Source organism: Perca fluviatilis, chromosome 22, assembly GCF_010015445.1.
Source record: "Perca fluviatilis chromosome 22, GENO_Pfluv_1.0, whole genome shotgun sequence".
In the NCBI taxonomy this organism is placed as follows: Eukaryota; Metazoa; Chordata; class Actinopteri; order Perciformes; family Percidae; genus Perca; species Perca fluviatilis.
In genome coordinates, this window is record NC_053133.1 from 31531562 (window position 1) to 31547555 (window position 15994).

Here is a 15994-nt window from a genome sequence, read left to right on the forward strand (position 1 = left end):
TTTCTTTATCACTCCAGAATATCCTCCAGTATATAGCTAAAATTAGCATATTGAAAGCATGTTGCACAAAACGTGCACACAGTGGCAGTTCTATATTGTTTTATTTCATCATAGGTAACGTGAAATCCAAAATGTTCCCACACACCAGACTATAAACGACGCTGGCGCATCCTCCAGCTCCGGCCAGCCTCTCTCCCACTGGACATTTCTGCAGGTGACGTGACGTGACCTGCAGCGGCGCCCCACGCCACTTGAGGAGCGGTCGGCTCGGTGTCTCTCAAAATCTGATGAAAATCTTTTAAACTGACCTTTGTCGATCTGAAATGAAGACAGATTCAGCAACTGCATGGCCTATTTCTCGCTTAAAATCTTTTCAGAAATACGTTTCGGTAAACTATTTTAGTACAATATGAGATCGTATTCTGAACGAGCCGCCATGACAGTCTGGCTTTGAAATTTGGGACCAGCCAGACCCATGTGACGCAATCGTCCAATCAGCTGCCATGGGTTGCGTTTGTCACGCCCATCCCACTCGTCATTTCCAGTAAGTGTTTTAACATAGGTGTCGAAAGTGGGCACTACGGCAGTAAGAGGTTAGTGACCATTAACAGTGTACTGACGAACCGTGCGGTACACACACGCTCCGAACCGAGACGAGCGAACCGAGCGGTTCGGGTGTTTTTTCATGAACCGTACCACCCCTAGTACATACCTCACCATGCTTTTACCTCAGTTCTGCCTGTTAGTACATACCTCACCATGCTTTTACCTCAGTGTTGCCTGTTAGTACATACCTCACCATGCTTTTACCTCAGTGCTGCCTGTTAGTACATACCTCACCATGCTTTTACCTCAGTGCTGCCTGTTAGTACATACCTCACCATGCTTTTACCTCAGTGTTGCCTGTTAGTACATACCTCACCATACTTTTACCTCAGTGCTGCCTGTTAGTACATACCTCACCATGCTTTTACCTCAGTGCTGTCTGTTAGTACATACCTCACCATGCTTTTACCTCAGTGCTGCCTGTTAGTACATACCTCACCATGCTTTTACCTCAGTGCTGCCTGTTAGTACATACCTCACCATGCTTTTACCTCAGTGCTGCCTGTTAGTACATACCTCACCATGCTTTTACCTCAGTGTAGCCTGTTAGTACATACCTCACCATGCTTTTACCTCAGTGTAGCCTGTTAGTACATACCTCACCATGCTTTTACCTCAGTGCTGCCTGTTAGTACATACCTCACCATGCTTTTACCTCAGTGCTGCCTGTTAGTACATACCTCACCATGCTTTTACCTCAGTGCTGCCTGTTAGTACATACCTCACCATACTTTTACCTCAGTGCTGCCTGTTAGTACATACCTCACCATGCTTTTACCTCAGTGCTGCCTGTTAGTACATACCTCACCATGCTTTTACCTCAGTGCTGTCTGTTAGTACATACCTCACCATGCTTTTACCTCAGTGCTGCCTGTTAGTACATACCTCACCATGCTTTTATCTCAGTGCTGCCTGTTAGTACATACCTCACCATGCTTTTACCTCAGTGCTGCCTGTTAGTACATACCTCACCATGCTTTTACCTCAGTGCTGCCTGTTAGTACATACCTCACCATGCTTTTACCTCAGTGCTGCCTGTTAGTACATACCTCACCATGCTTTTACCTCAGTGCTGCCTGTTAGTACATACCTCACCATGCTTTTACCTCAGTGCTGCCTGTTAGTACATACCTCACCATGCTTTTACCTCAGTGTTGTCTGTTAGTACATACCTCACCATGCTTTTACCTCAGTGCTGTCTGTTAGTACATACCTCACCATGCTGTTACCTCAGTGCTGCCTGTTAGTACATACCTCACCATGCTTTTACCTCAGTGCTGCCTGTTAGTACATACCTCACCATGCTTTTACCTCAGTGCTGCCTGTTAGTACATACCTCACCATGCTTTTACCTCAGTGCTGCCTGTTAGTACATACCTCACCATACTTTTACCTCAGTGCTGTCTGTTAGTACATACCCTCACATAGCTTTAATTCAGCGCTGCTGTTAGTACATACCAATTACGCTTTATCCTCAGTGCTGCCTGTTAGTACATACCTCACCATGCTTTTACCTCAGTGCTGTCTGTTAGTACATACCTCACCATGCTTTTACCTCAGTGCTGCTTGTTAGTACATACCTCACCATGCTTTTACCCCAGTGCTGCCTGTTAGTACATACCCCACCATGCTTTATACCTCAGTGCTGTCTGTTAGTACATACCTCACCATGCTTTTACCTCAGTGTTGCCTGTTAGTACATACCTCACCATGCTTTTACCCCAGTGTCGCCTGTTAGTACATACCTCACCATGCTTTTACCTCAGTGCTGCCTGTTAGTACATACCTCACCATGCTTTTATCCTCAGTGCCGCCTGTTAGTACATACCCCACCATGCTTTGCACCTCAGTGCTGCCTGTTAGTACATACCTCACCATGCTTTTACCTCAGTGCTGCCTGTTAGTACATACCACCATGCTTTATCCAGTGCTGCTTGTTAGTACATACCTCACCATACTTTCACCTCAGTGCTGCCTGTTAGTACATACCTCACCATACTTTTACCTCAGTGCTGCCTGTTAGTACATACCTCACCATGCTTTTACCTCAGTGTTGCCTGTTAGTACAATACCTCACCATGCTTTAACCTCAGTGCCGCCTGTTAGTACATACCTCACCATGCTTTATCCCCAGTGCTGCCTGTTAGTACATACCTCACCATACTTTTATCTCAGTGGCCTGTTAGTACATACCCACCATACCTTTACCCTCAGTGCTGCCTGTTAGTACAACCACCATATTTACCCCAGTGTTGTTAGGACATACCCTCACCATACTTTTACCTCCAGTGTGCCTGTTAGTACATACCTCACCATACTTTTACCCCAGTGCTGTCTGTTAGTACATACCCCACCATGCTTTTACCTCAGTGCCGCCTGTTAGTACATACACCTCACCATGCTTTACCCTTCAGTGCGCCTGTTAGTACATACCTCACCATGCTTTTACTTCAGTGTTGCCTGTTAGTACATACCCTCACCATACTTTATCCCAGTGTTGCCTGTTAGTACATACCTCACCATGTTTTTACCTCAGTGTTGCCTGTTAGTACATACCTCACCATGCTTTACCTCAGTGTTGCCTGTTAGTACATACCTCACCATGCTTTTACCAGTGCGCCTGTTAGTACATACCTCACCACTTTTACCTCAGTGCTGCCTGTTAGTACATACCTCACCATGCTTTTACCTCAGTGCTGCCTGTTAGTACATACCCCACCATGCTTTTACCCAGTGCTGCCTGTTAGTACATACCTCACCATGCTTTTATCTCAGTGCTGCCTGTTAGACACACCTCACCATGCTTTTACCTCAGTGGCCTGTTAGTACATACCTCACCATGCTTTTTACCTCAGTGCTGTCTGTTAGTACATACCTCACCATGCTTTTATCCCAGTGTAGCCTGTTAGTACATAACCTCACCATGCTTTTACCTCAGTGGCCTGTTAGTACATACCTCACCATGCTTTTACCTCAGTGCTGTAGTACACATGCTTTTACCTCAGGTGCCTGTTAGTACATACCTCACCATGCTTTATCCTCAGTGCGGCCTGTTAGTACATACCCCACCATGTGTGAGCTACTACATACCGCTTTTACCTCAGTGCTGCCTGTTAGTACATACCTCACCATGGCTTTTACCTCAGTGTTGTCTGTTAGTACATACCTCACCATGCTTTTACCTCAGTGTGCCTGTTAGTACATACCTCACCATGCTTTTTACCTCGTGCTGCCTGTTAGTACATACCTCACCATGCTTTTACCTCAGTGTTGCCTGTTAGTACATACCTCACCATGCTTTTACCTCAGTGCTGCCTGTTAGTACATACCTCACTGTGGCTTTACCTCAGTGTGACCTGTTAGTACATACCTCACCATGCTTTTACCTCAGTGTAGCCTGTTAGTACATACCTCACCATGCTTTTACCTCAGTGCTGCCTGTTGGTACATACCTCACCATGCTTTTACCTCCAGTGCTGCCTGTTAGGTACATACCTCACCATGCTTTTTACCTCAGTTCTGCCTGTTAGTACATACCTACTCACCATGCTTTTACCTCAGTGCTGCCTGTTAGTACATACCTCACCATGCTTTTACCTCAGTGCTGCCTGTTAGTACATACCTCACCATGCTTTTACCTCAGGTGCTGTCTGTTTGTACATACCTCACCATGCTTTTTACCTCAGTGCTGCCTGTTGAGTACATACCTCACCATGCTTTTACCTCAGTGCTGCCTGTTAGTACATACCTCACCATGCTTTTACCTCAGTGCTGCCTGTTAGTACATACCTCACCATGCTTTTACCTCAGTGCTGTCTGTTAGTACATACCTCACCATGCTTTTACCTCAGTGTTGCCTGTTAGTACATACCTCACCATGCTTTTACCTCAGTGTTGCCTGTTAGTACATACCTCACCATGCTTTTACCTCAGTGTGGCCTGTTAGTACATACCTCACCATGCTTTTACCTCAGTGCGGCCTGTTAGTACATACCTCACCATGCTTTTACCTCAGTGCTGTCTGTTAGTACATACCTCACCATGCTTTTACCTCAGTGTGACCTGTTAGTACATACCTCACCATGCTTTTACCTCAGTGTTGACTGTTAGTACATACCTCACCATGCTTTTTACCTCAGTGCTGCCTGTTAGTACATACCTCACCATGCTTTTACCTCAGTGTGGCCTGTTAGTACATACCCTCACCATGGTTTTATCTCAGTGCCCTGTTAGTACATACCTCACCATGCTTTTATCTCAGTGCTGCCTGTTAGTACATACCTCACCATGCTTTTATCTCAGTGCTGCTTGTTAGTACATACCTCACCATGCTTTTACCTCAGTGCTGCCTGTTAGTACATACCTCACCATGCTTTTACCTCAGTGCTGACTGTTAGTACATACCTCACCATGCTTTTACCTCAGTGTAGCCTGTTAGTACATACCTCACCATGCTTTTACCTCAGTGCTGACTGTTAGTACATACCTCACCATGCTTTTACCTCAGTGCTGCCTGTTAGTACATACCTCACCATGCTTTTACCTCAGTGCTGACTGTTAGTACATACCTCACCATGCTTTTGACAATAACATGTCTCCAGATTAATAACATGTCTCCAGATTAATAACATGTCTACAGATTAATAACTTGTCTCCAGTAACTATTTCACATTTGAACTGAGGTGGTTACGAGAACCACAATGGAAATAAGTTTGTAACTTTCTTGTGCTATCCTCAACGGTTCTGATAAATGTACAATGTCACTGTGATGGCATCTTGTTATGCATTTATTTCTGTTACTGTCTAATAAATCAAATCAAATAAAAAAAAACACGAGGAAGAACCGCTGCAGCATTTATCCAAAACGCTGACCGTGATATCTCTGAGGACATGTTGACATAACTTCCTGTGTTTGTCTCCTAGGTAACGTGTGTCGCTGTGTGATGGTCGTCTGTGTCTCCAGTTTCCTCTTCCTGTTGCTGCAGTCCTTCTTCCAGATGACCACGGCCACCCTGCAGCCAGAGTCCAACTGTAAGACCGTCTGTCTGTCTGTCTGTCTGTCTGTCTGTCTGTCTGTCTGTCTGTCTGTTTGCGTCTCTGTCTGTCTGTCTGTCTGGTTGTTTGCGTCTCTGTCTGTTTCTGTCTTTCTGTCCGTTTGTGTGTCTGTCTGTGTGTCTGTCTGTCTGCGTCTGTCTTTCTGTCTGTCTTAATGACTTGTCTGTCACTCTTATTTACCTGTCTGTCTCTTAATGACCTGTCTGTCTCTCCTAATTATCTGTTTGTCTCTCTTAATGACCTGTCTGTCTCTCTTATTTTCCTGTCTGTCTCTTAATGACCTGTCTGTCTCTCTTAATGACTTGTCTGTCTGCAGGTACGTCTTGGCAGAAAGCTCTCGGTCAGCTCGGCCTGGTGAGGTAAGAATGATGAATCATATTTCTACTGTAAACACACACACACACACACACAACACACACACACACACACACACACACACACACACACACACACAGACAATCTGTGTGTGTGTTACTGTGTGTTACTGTGTGTGTGTTACTGTGTGTTTTTCGCTGACTCAGCTTCTGTAAAAGTCAAACATCTGTTTCTAATTTCTCAAGCAGAGACGACTTTCAGCGTTCCTGATATGACGAGTTTCAATTTCTGAATTTCTGATTTTTTGTTTCAGAGGTTGTTGTTGAAGTAGATTTACCTCCCGAGTGTGTGTCCAGGTTTTTTGTACCTTTAGTGTCTCCAGAAAGAGCCCAGTGAACTCTGATGAATCTCTTGAGTCAGCGTTGGTTGAAGACTAAAACTTTGCAATTTAAAATAATCTGGAGTTGTGAGTTACGGCTGATTCATAGCAGTACATAGGCTCTACACCTATGTATTGTACATAGGCTCTACACAGAGCCTACGTACTGTACGTGTCCTACGCAGAGCCTACGTACTGTACGTGTCCTACACAGAGCCTACGTACTGTACGTGTCCTACACAGAGCCTACGTACTGTACGTGTCCTACACAGAGCCTACGTACTGTACGTGTCCTACGCAGAGCCTACGTACTGTACGTGTCCTACGCAGAGCCTACGTACTGTACGTGTCCTACACAGAGCCTACGTACTGTACATGTCCTACGATGGTGTGAGGATTTATACTGGTGTGCTGGTGTGTCTGCAGCGTTCTAGCGTAGGTTAGACCTTTAGGAGAATAGCCGAGCCGGTATGTAATTCAATTCAATTCAATTCAATTTTATTTATAGTATCAAATCATAACACAAGTTATCTTGAGACACTTTACAGATAGATTAGGTCTAGACCACACTCTATAATTTACAAAGCCCCAACAATTACTGTAATTCCCTCAAGAGCAAGCAGTGCGACAGTGGCGAGGAAAAACTCCCTCTTGGGATGTAGTGTGTGGTAGAGTGAGTGAGAGAGTGATGGTTGGTATGTAGTGTGTGGGTAGAGTGAGTGAGAGAGTGATGGTTGGTATGTAGTGTGTGGTAAAGTGAGTGAGAGAGTGATGGTTGGTATGTAGTGTGTGTGGTAGAGTGAGTGAGAGAGTGATGGTTGGTATGTTGGTATGTAGTGTGTGGTAGAGTGAGTGAGAGAGTGATGGTTGGTATGTAGTGTGTGGTAGAGTGAGTGGGAGAGTGATGGTTGGTATGTAGTGTGTGGTAGAGTGAGTGAGAGAGTGATGGTTGGTATGTAGTGTGTGGTAGAGTGAGTGAGAGAGTGATGGTTGATATGTAGTGTGTGGTAGAGTGAGTGAGAGAGTGATGGTTGGTATGTAGTGTGTGGGAGAGTGAGTGAGAGTGATGGTTGGTATGTAGTGTGTGGTAGAGTGAGTGAGAGAGTGATGGTTAGTATGCAGTGTGTGGTAGAGTGAGTGAGAGAGTGATGGTTGGTATGCAGTGTGTGGTAGAGTGAGTGAGAGAGTGATGGTTGGTATGCAGTGTGTGGTAGAGTGAGTGAGAGAGTGATGGTTGGTATGCAGTGTGTGGTAGAGTGAGTGAGAGAGTGATGGTTGGTATGCAGTGTGTGGTAGAGTGAGTGAGACAGTGATAGTTGGTATGTAGTGTGTGGTAGAGTGAGTGAGAGTGATGGTTGGTATGTAGTGTGTGGTAGAGTGAGTGAGAGAGTGATGGTTGGTATGCAGTGTGTGGTAGAGTGAGTGGGAGAGTGATGGTTGGTATGTAGTGTGTGGTAGAGTGAGTGAGAGTGATGGTTGGTATGTAGTGTGTGGTAGAGTGAGTGAGAGAGTGATGGTTGGTATGCAGTGTGTGGTAGAGTGAGTGAGAGAGTGATGGTTGGTATGCAGTGTGTGGTAGAGTGAGTGGGAGAGATGGTTGGTATGTAGTGTGTGGTAGAGTGAGTGAGAGGTGATGGTTGGTATGCAGTGTGTGGTAGAGTGAGTGAGAGAGTGATGGTTGGTATGCAGTGTGTGGTAGAGTGAGTGAGAGAGTGATGGTTGGTATGCAGTGTGTGGTAGAGTGAGTGAGAGAGTGATGGTTGGTATGCAGTGTGTGGTAGAGTGAGTGAGAGAGTGATGGTGCGTGGTTGAGCTGTAGAGGGACCAGAGACCTAAGTTTGGTCTGGACTTTACAGTCTGTTCATGTTACTGATGATTAGTAATAGTATTACACATTTATATTAGTTTGTTATTGAAGAGTTTATGAATTAGAAAAGATATAAACGTTATGATGTTCTTCTTCTCTGCTGGAGCTTTATGATGTTCTTCTTCTCTGCTGGCACTTTATGATGTTCTTCTTCTCTGCTGGAGCTAAAATGTTTTCATAAGAACCAGAAAGCAAACCTACCAAAATAAGAGCCTGGTTGTTGTAGCGGTCTGTTGTTTTAGAGCAGGACAAACATTAGATCCTCTGTCTGTGTGTGTGTGTCTGTCTCTGTGTGTCTGTCTGTGTGTGTGTGTGTGTGTGTGTGTGTGTGTGTGCGTCTGTCTGTCTGTCTGTCTGTCTGTCTGTCTGTCTGTCTGTGTGTGTGTGTGTGTGTGTCAGCAAACAGTAGTCTCTCTGTCTAGACTACATGGCTCTGCAAACACCTACACATCCATCAATAAAGTAACCCTAACACACACACACTGAATCTGAACAGTCTGAAATAAAACTAAATTTTTAAACTGTCACAAGAAAATACATTTTATTTATTCATAAAATGTATCAGGCAAAGTGTTATAAAAATATTAGGGCCGCAAGTTTACGATAATAAAAGTCCTGATTATTTACATGGAGTCTGGTGGAGATATGCTGGCTCTATACACGCTAAAAGTCCTGATTATTTACATGGAGTCTGGTGGAGATATGCTGGCACTATACACGCTAAAAGTCCTGATTATTTACATGGAGTCTGGTGGAGATATGCTGGCTCTATACACGCTAAAAGTCCTGATTATTTACATGGAGTCTGGTGGAGATATGCTGGCTCTATACACACTAAAAGTCCTGATTATTTACATGGAGTCTGGTGGAGATATGCTGGCTCTATACACGCTAAAAGTCCTGATTATTTACATGGAGTCTGGTGTACTTTGGTGATGGTGATTTTGGGGCTGTTTCATGTTAAACTAAAAGGATCTTACTCTTTAACTAAAATGTCCATAATGTTGTCAGACACTTAGAATAAAAAGTTCGGCTAAATGTAACAGTGTGACTATTTCAGTCTGACAGGAAGTGATGCCGGCTCAGCAGTGAGACAGATCTTTCCAGATGTTGGCGTGCTCGTCATCGGTGTGCTGACCTGGAGGCTGATCGTAAGACTGAACGCTGACACACACACACAGGTAACACACACACACACACACACACACACACACACACACACACACAAATGAAGCAGGTGAAACCTCGTTAAGTCGTCTCCTATTGTTCCTAACAAGGTTTCCTGTCTGTTAGCGTGTAACTCAGTAAGCTATTTATTAACTGTAACCTTATTATGTGACAGTGACACACACACACACACACACACACTACAATGATCAGGTTTCAGGTTAATAGCTGAACTGTCGGAGTCTGTTTGTTAACATGAAACCAGACCAGCAGCCAGCAGCATGAGGGGCCATCAGGACGTCTTGCTCTTCATTATCTCTTCCTCTTTGTCACTAGTACTGTAGTCAAGAGGGGGAACGAGCTCCCCATCAACATCAGGACGGCCTAAAGCCGACACATCTTCCTCCGCAGGCTAAAAACACATCTCTTCCAACTCCACCCTAATGTACTTGCACTTACTACTAGTTGTCTGGAGTTTGTATCTTCAAGGTCGAAAGCACTTAATTTGAAGTGGCTTTGGATGAAAGTGATAGCTAAATGACAAAAACAAGTCCACCTTTGTTGAGTCCAAGACCAGACAAAAAGAGAAAGAACCCTCTTCAAGACCTCTAGATGGATTTTTAATTAAACAACAAGCGCTTCATCATTGGTTCAGTTGTGAAGGAGGAAGTTATATTGTTGGACTCAGTCGAGACCAACGAGAATATTTGGAGAGACCAATGGCCGAAATAACAACAAGACAAGACAATAAAAACGTTTTGAGCACTTCTCTTTCAGCAGTTTGTCTAGCTGGAGGATGGTGACGTCCACAAACTGATTTTTAAACACTACCAGAGTAGACAGACTCACATTTTTTAGAACAAAATAGATCTTTCTTGTCATTGTTTCAAGATAAATGTCCTAAAGGGTCCCAGAGCATCAAACATCTCCGTGGATGGGATGACATTGTAATGAGTTGACTGAGATGCTAAAAGAGACTTTTTGGGTCAGAAACACCCAAGACACCAGACCAAGCGTCAGCTTGATTCATAACTTCAGCTTTAAAGACTTTTATCTGCAGTATTAACACACAGTTTTGATTCTCTGTTCTGATAAAAGGACCCATCTTTTAACCCATCCATGATCTTTCCCTAAATCTAACAGAGTGTTTTTGCGCTGCACGCTGAAAAGTGAGGCCAAGGGTCCCGAACTCAGATTTCACAGATATCAAGGGTCCCAGAGCCCCAAATATCTCCGTGGATGGGATTACATTTTTTTAATTTATTTTTTATTCATTTTTTATTATAAAGCAATATATTTCATATACACAGTATGTTACATTCAGATTTAGAATTACATTCAGTGCATTAACGGTTGCTCCACCATGACCATTGACCCTGTTTTAATGTGACCCTGGATCCATATAAAGGGCAGGGCGGGTTAAAGCACCACCCACAAAGTGTAACACATAACACATAAAACGCGACAAGGTGGCAAACAGAACAACAGAAGGAAGTGAGACGGGACAATAACAGAACTGACAAGACGGGACTGGACAGGACAGTTGACAAACACAAGGACGTATTATTAGTGATTGGGTAGAATGATCTACGATTCATATTTGGGTGGTCACGGTTTTCGTGTTGAAGGCGAGTTGGAAATACATATATAAGTGTGGATGGTGTTGATAGTGTGTGTACGAGTAAAGTGATAACTGCAAGGGAGAAAAATACAAAAACAAAGGGGAAAATAGAATAATTAAATGATATAAATCATGTAAAAGAAATGTCAGATACGTCTAATAAGGTACACGGCTTGTAGTTATGTTTTTGTTGAATTTAGAAACGTTAGAAATGGGGACCAGGTGTGTTCGAAGGCTGACATTTGCTTCTTTCTGTGTGCATTGTGTGTTTTTCCATTGAGATGTATTCTGAGATAAAATTTGTCCAAGAATTCTTTGATTTCCAGTTTTGGAGGACTACTTTCTTAGCAACAGCTAGAGAAATGAACAACGGATTCCTGAATTTTTGCAGGATTTGGATTTTGGAGACGTCACCAAGGAGACAGAGTGTTGAAGATGATGGGATGCTGTAGCTCAGGGTGGTGGATAGTGTCTCGGTGACTGTGATCCAGAATGAGTGAACTGGTTGACAGAGCCACATGGCGTGCAGATAGTCGTCTGTGCTACCTAAGGTGCATTGTGAACAGATAGCTGTGTTTGCTAGGCCCATTTTGAACATTTTACTTTGGGTGATGTGAGTTCTGTGAATGACTTTATATTGTATTTCAATCAGGAGAGACTTTGTTGCAGATATGCAAATATTTATTATAGATGAGCATGATATGAACATGGACACCTGAATTGTGCATAGTCTTTGGGGATTAAACTCCATCATAGTAACTATGTAAAGGGCTAGAGAAACAGGCATATTCCCCCCCGATGGAGCCTAGACACTGGTGATGGCAGAGAGGGAACCAATTCAATTTTATTTATAGTATCAAATCATAACACAGGTTATCTCGAGACACTTTACAGATAGAGTAGGTCTAGACCACACTATATAATTTACAAAGCCCCAACAATTACAATAAGTCCCTCAAGAGCAAGCAGTGCGACAGTGGCGAGGAAAAACTCTTGGGAAGAAACCTGGGACAGACCCAGGCTCTTGGTAGGCGGTGTCTGACGGGCCGGTTGGGGATATGATGAACAGTGGCAATAATAGTCACATTAATAATGGAACAGTGACTTCAAATGGTAGTCGTAGTAGTTCATGTCATATCAGGGCGCTGCAGGGCGTTACAGGATGTAGCGTGGCCCAGCAGAGCATGGATGGACGTAGCGGGAAGCAGCAGGGTTCAGCAGGAAGCAGCAGGGTTCAGCAGGAAGCAGCAGGGTTCAGCAGGAAGCAGCAGGGTTCAGCAGGAAGCAGCAGGAAGCAGCAGGAAGCAGCAGGGTTCAGCAGGAAGCAGCAGGGTTCAGCAGGAAGCAGCAGGGTTCAGCAGGAAGCAGCAGGGTTCAGCAAGAAGCAGCAGGAAGCTGCAGGGTTCAGCAGGAAGCAGCAGGGTTCAGCAGGAAGCAGCAGGGTTCAGCAGGACGCAGCATGACATTGCAGAGCACCGCTGAGCTCAGCAGGGAGTGCAGCAGGACCACGGCGACAGCTGGAACCAAGATCTTGGTGCCAACGTTCTCCAAGGAAATACGCTGGGGGAAAAAAAACATAAGGACTCCGGGGAGTAAACTCCCCAGAAGCTAGGATTAATAACAAGCATTTCTGGGACGGGATAAACACAAATAGTAATAGAAATAGTAATAGAAACCAGGAGACTGAACGGAGGACCCGTCCGCCAGAAGGGACTCCGGTGGCAATGGTTGAAGAAGCCCGCAGGTGGAAGGGGAGTAGGAGGGTTTTGCCTGAGAAGACAGCTGATAGCAAGAGAGGGACATTTAAAGCAACATGTCATTCTGTGATTGGATCATGATTTCGAGGCCAACTCTGATTGGCCTACCGAAGAGTGCATGCCTCCTACCAGCTGAACAGAATTAGGGAGAAATAGTGGTGATTGCAGTGATAGAAGTCTTCCTGAAAGAATTTACGCTGAGATTCATAAGCTGCAGGTTTGTGTTAGCGGTCATGGAGAAGGTATTTTTACAGATTTGTTCCCAGTAATCAGGGGTGGGAGAGAAGGCCAGATCAGTTTCCCACTTGGTTGTTGGGAGTGTTATTGTTGTATTTAGGTTGGAAATCATTGTATATAGCCGGGAGGTTAGTTTTTTTAAGTTATTAATTTTCATAAGTTCTTCTGTGAGCTGAGAGGGTTGTAATGTGTTGTTGGTGAGTCTGATTTTATCTTTGAGTTAAGTTGTTGATATTGAAGGAACTGTTCTCTCCCAATCCCATATTTCTGTGTGAGTGTGTTAAATGACATGAAATGGTTGTTCTCAAATAGGTGGTGAAGGTGTGTGATTCATTTTTGGTGCCCATGTGGAGAAGCAAAAAGGTTTGTTCTGTAACATGAACACTGGATTGTGCCAGAGTGGGGTGAACGTGTTTAACTGTAGTGATGATTTTGTGATTTGGGTCGTTTTCCACCAGGCTGTCAGAGTTGAATAGATGGTAATGCGTTGGCAGAAGTTGGATTTCTTGATTGATTGTCTGAGGAAGGGGAGATCTGTAATTGGGATGTTTTATACATTGGTTTTGTTCCAGTTCCACCCACGGGTAATTGAGCGTATGTCTATTGATCCATTTACCCTGTACTGTAATTGATTTGCCAGGAAGTAGTGAAAGAAGTTTGGTGCCTCAAGCTCACCATGTGATTTTTTTATTTTGTAGTGTTGAGAGTGATTTATTTTTTTTTTTATAAAATTGTGTTGTTAGTGAATTGAGAGTTTTGAACCATTTGTCTGTAGGAGTGATGGGGATCATAGTAAAAGGTAATTAATCTGGGGTATGGTTTTCATTTTGACTGCAGCTATTCTTCCAATGAGTGTTACTGGGTGTTGAGACCAGCGTTTATATTCGTCTTTGATTTTCCTTAGGAGGGGAGTATAGTTGAGGGTGAAGAGCTCTGACAGCTTGGGGGAAATCTGAATCCCTAGGTACTTGATGTTGCCTGTTTGAAGGTGGAGGGAAGTGTCCTGAACTCCAAAATCCCATGCGTCATCTGAGAGGGGTATAAAATTGATTTATCCAGTTGATAGTGTAATGCAAGACATGGGAGAATCTGTTGATTATGTTGAAAGTTTCTTGAAGTGATACCTGTGGGTTCTGTAAATAAAGTAAAAGATCATCTGAATATAAACTCATTTTGTGTTGTACGTTGGCTACCTGAATTCCTTTGATTATGCTGTTTTGTCGTATTGCTGCTATTGAGAGGTTCAATGAAAATGGCAAAGAGGGAATGTGAGACAGGGCATCCCTGTCTGGTGCCCTGATGCAGTGTGAAGCTCTGTGACGTGATTCCATTAGTGGTAATGGGGGCCCTGCGTAATCTGTACAGTGTTTTAATCCAGTGGATGAACGACTCTCCAAATCCAAACCAGTGAAGTGTTTTGAATAAAAATGACCAGTTTACTTTATCGAAAGCTTTTTCTGCATCAAGTGAAATGATAATGGTTTTCTGTTGTTTCTTATGATATATTGAATAGGTTTCGTACATTATCTGTAGCGTGTCTATCTTTTATGAAGCCTGTCTGATCTCGATGAATGAGTGTGGAAGGGACTGTTTCTATTCTGGTTGCTAGTGCTTTGGTGATCATTTTCAAGTCAGTATTCAATATTGAGATAGGTCGGTAGCTAGAGGGGTGAGATGGGTCTTTGTTGGGTTTTAACAGTAATGTCATGGCTGCTGTATTCATGTGTGTGGGTATGGCAGAGGAAGTTTGTTGAATTCTGTTGAATAATGGTGATAATATGTCCCAAAAGTGTTTGTAGAATTCGGCTGGTAATCCATCTGGTCCGGGAGATTTGTTACTAGGAATTTGATTGTGGCCTTTTGGTAAATTAATTTCGTAAATTCATTGAGGTATCATTGTAATGAGTTGAACACTTTGTCTGACTGAGACTAAAGAGACTTTTAGCGTCAGTAAACTAACACCAGACACCCAATCAAGAGTCAGTTTTGAGTGGGACTGAGTTAGAGATGAGTTAGTTTACACCAGCAACGTTTTATTTAGGGGATTGTTCCGGTGCCACTGGATGTCCCTCATCTTGCGCTTTCGTTGTGTTGGCATGGTAAACCCCGGTCGATTCAGGAAATATCCTAGAAGAGCTAGAACAGACAATCAAATCATTGTTATATTCAAATAAAATTCTCATCACACACTCAACAGCTATTTTAAGTCCAGAGATAGCCTCCCTATGTCCACATGTTCCACCAAAACAAGTTCCTTCCTGACACTATTTAGCAGAGGCACCGTGGCCCCATCCGGAGCTTAGCCCCGCCCACGATGATTGTGATTGGTTTAATGAAATGGCAATAAACCAGAGCATGTTTTTCTTGTATCCACGAATGCTGTGTGGACTAGTCAGACCTTCCTCCGCAGCGCTGTGGAGGAAGGCCATATGAGTTAAACTACAATCAGGTTACTGAAGAGAGGTTCAGGTCTGAATGTTTAGAGTAATAAGACTGTTGTGTTTCAGCCTCAGCAGGAGCAGCAGGACCGGGAGGAGGATCTGATGTCTGAGGAGGACTCTGTCCTCGGAGACGAGGAGGAGGAAGAGGAAGAAGTCCCCAGAAACAAGTTTCTGGTTGAACTGGAGTTACTGGTCGGTAAAACCAGGCAGATGGTGAAAACCATGACAACGACTGGAGGGAAAATCGTGCTGACAGTTCTACTGGGACTGACAGGTAAAATACTTTCATGCAAACAGTTAAATACTTTTAGCCTGGATGACAGCCAAACTTAGCCCCGCCCACAACATTTGAGGTCAGGGAGTTGGGTCTGGACTTGATCCATTGTGGAGCGACTATGTTGCAACCAGAGCTGTTCGGACCAATCAGATTGTCAGGGCGGGCTTTAGACAATGATTGACAGATGATCAACAGTAACGTATTCAACCACGTCACCAAAGAACGCTTGGGTTGAATTTGTTTACAACTCCGTTGTTCTGATTGGTTGTAGG

The 15994-nt window shown here is 43.8% G+C and overlaps 1 protein-coding gene across 1 annotated transcript in view; it reads left to right on the forward strand.

The window, feature by feature from the left end:
• The window catches only part of LOC120552148 (piezo-type mechanosensitive ion channel component 2-like), an 81149-nt gene that overhangs the window by 15674 nt on the left and 49481 nt on the right, over positions 1-15994 (forward strand). Inside the window, 4 exon segments of the mRNA XM_039789920.1 lie at positions 5530-5637; positions 5978-6020; positions 9283-9403; positions 15512-15719. Coding sequence (XP_039645854.1) covers positions 5530-5637; positions 5978-6020; positions 9283-9403; positions 15512-15719 — 480 coding nt within the window.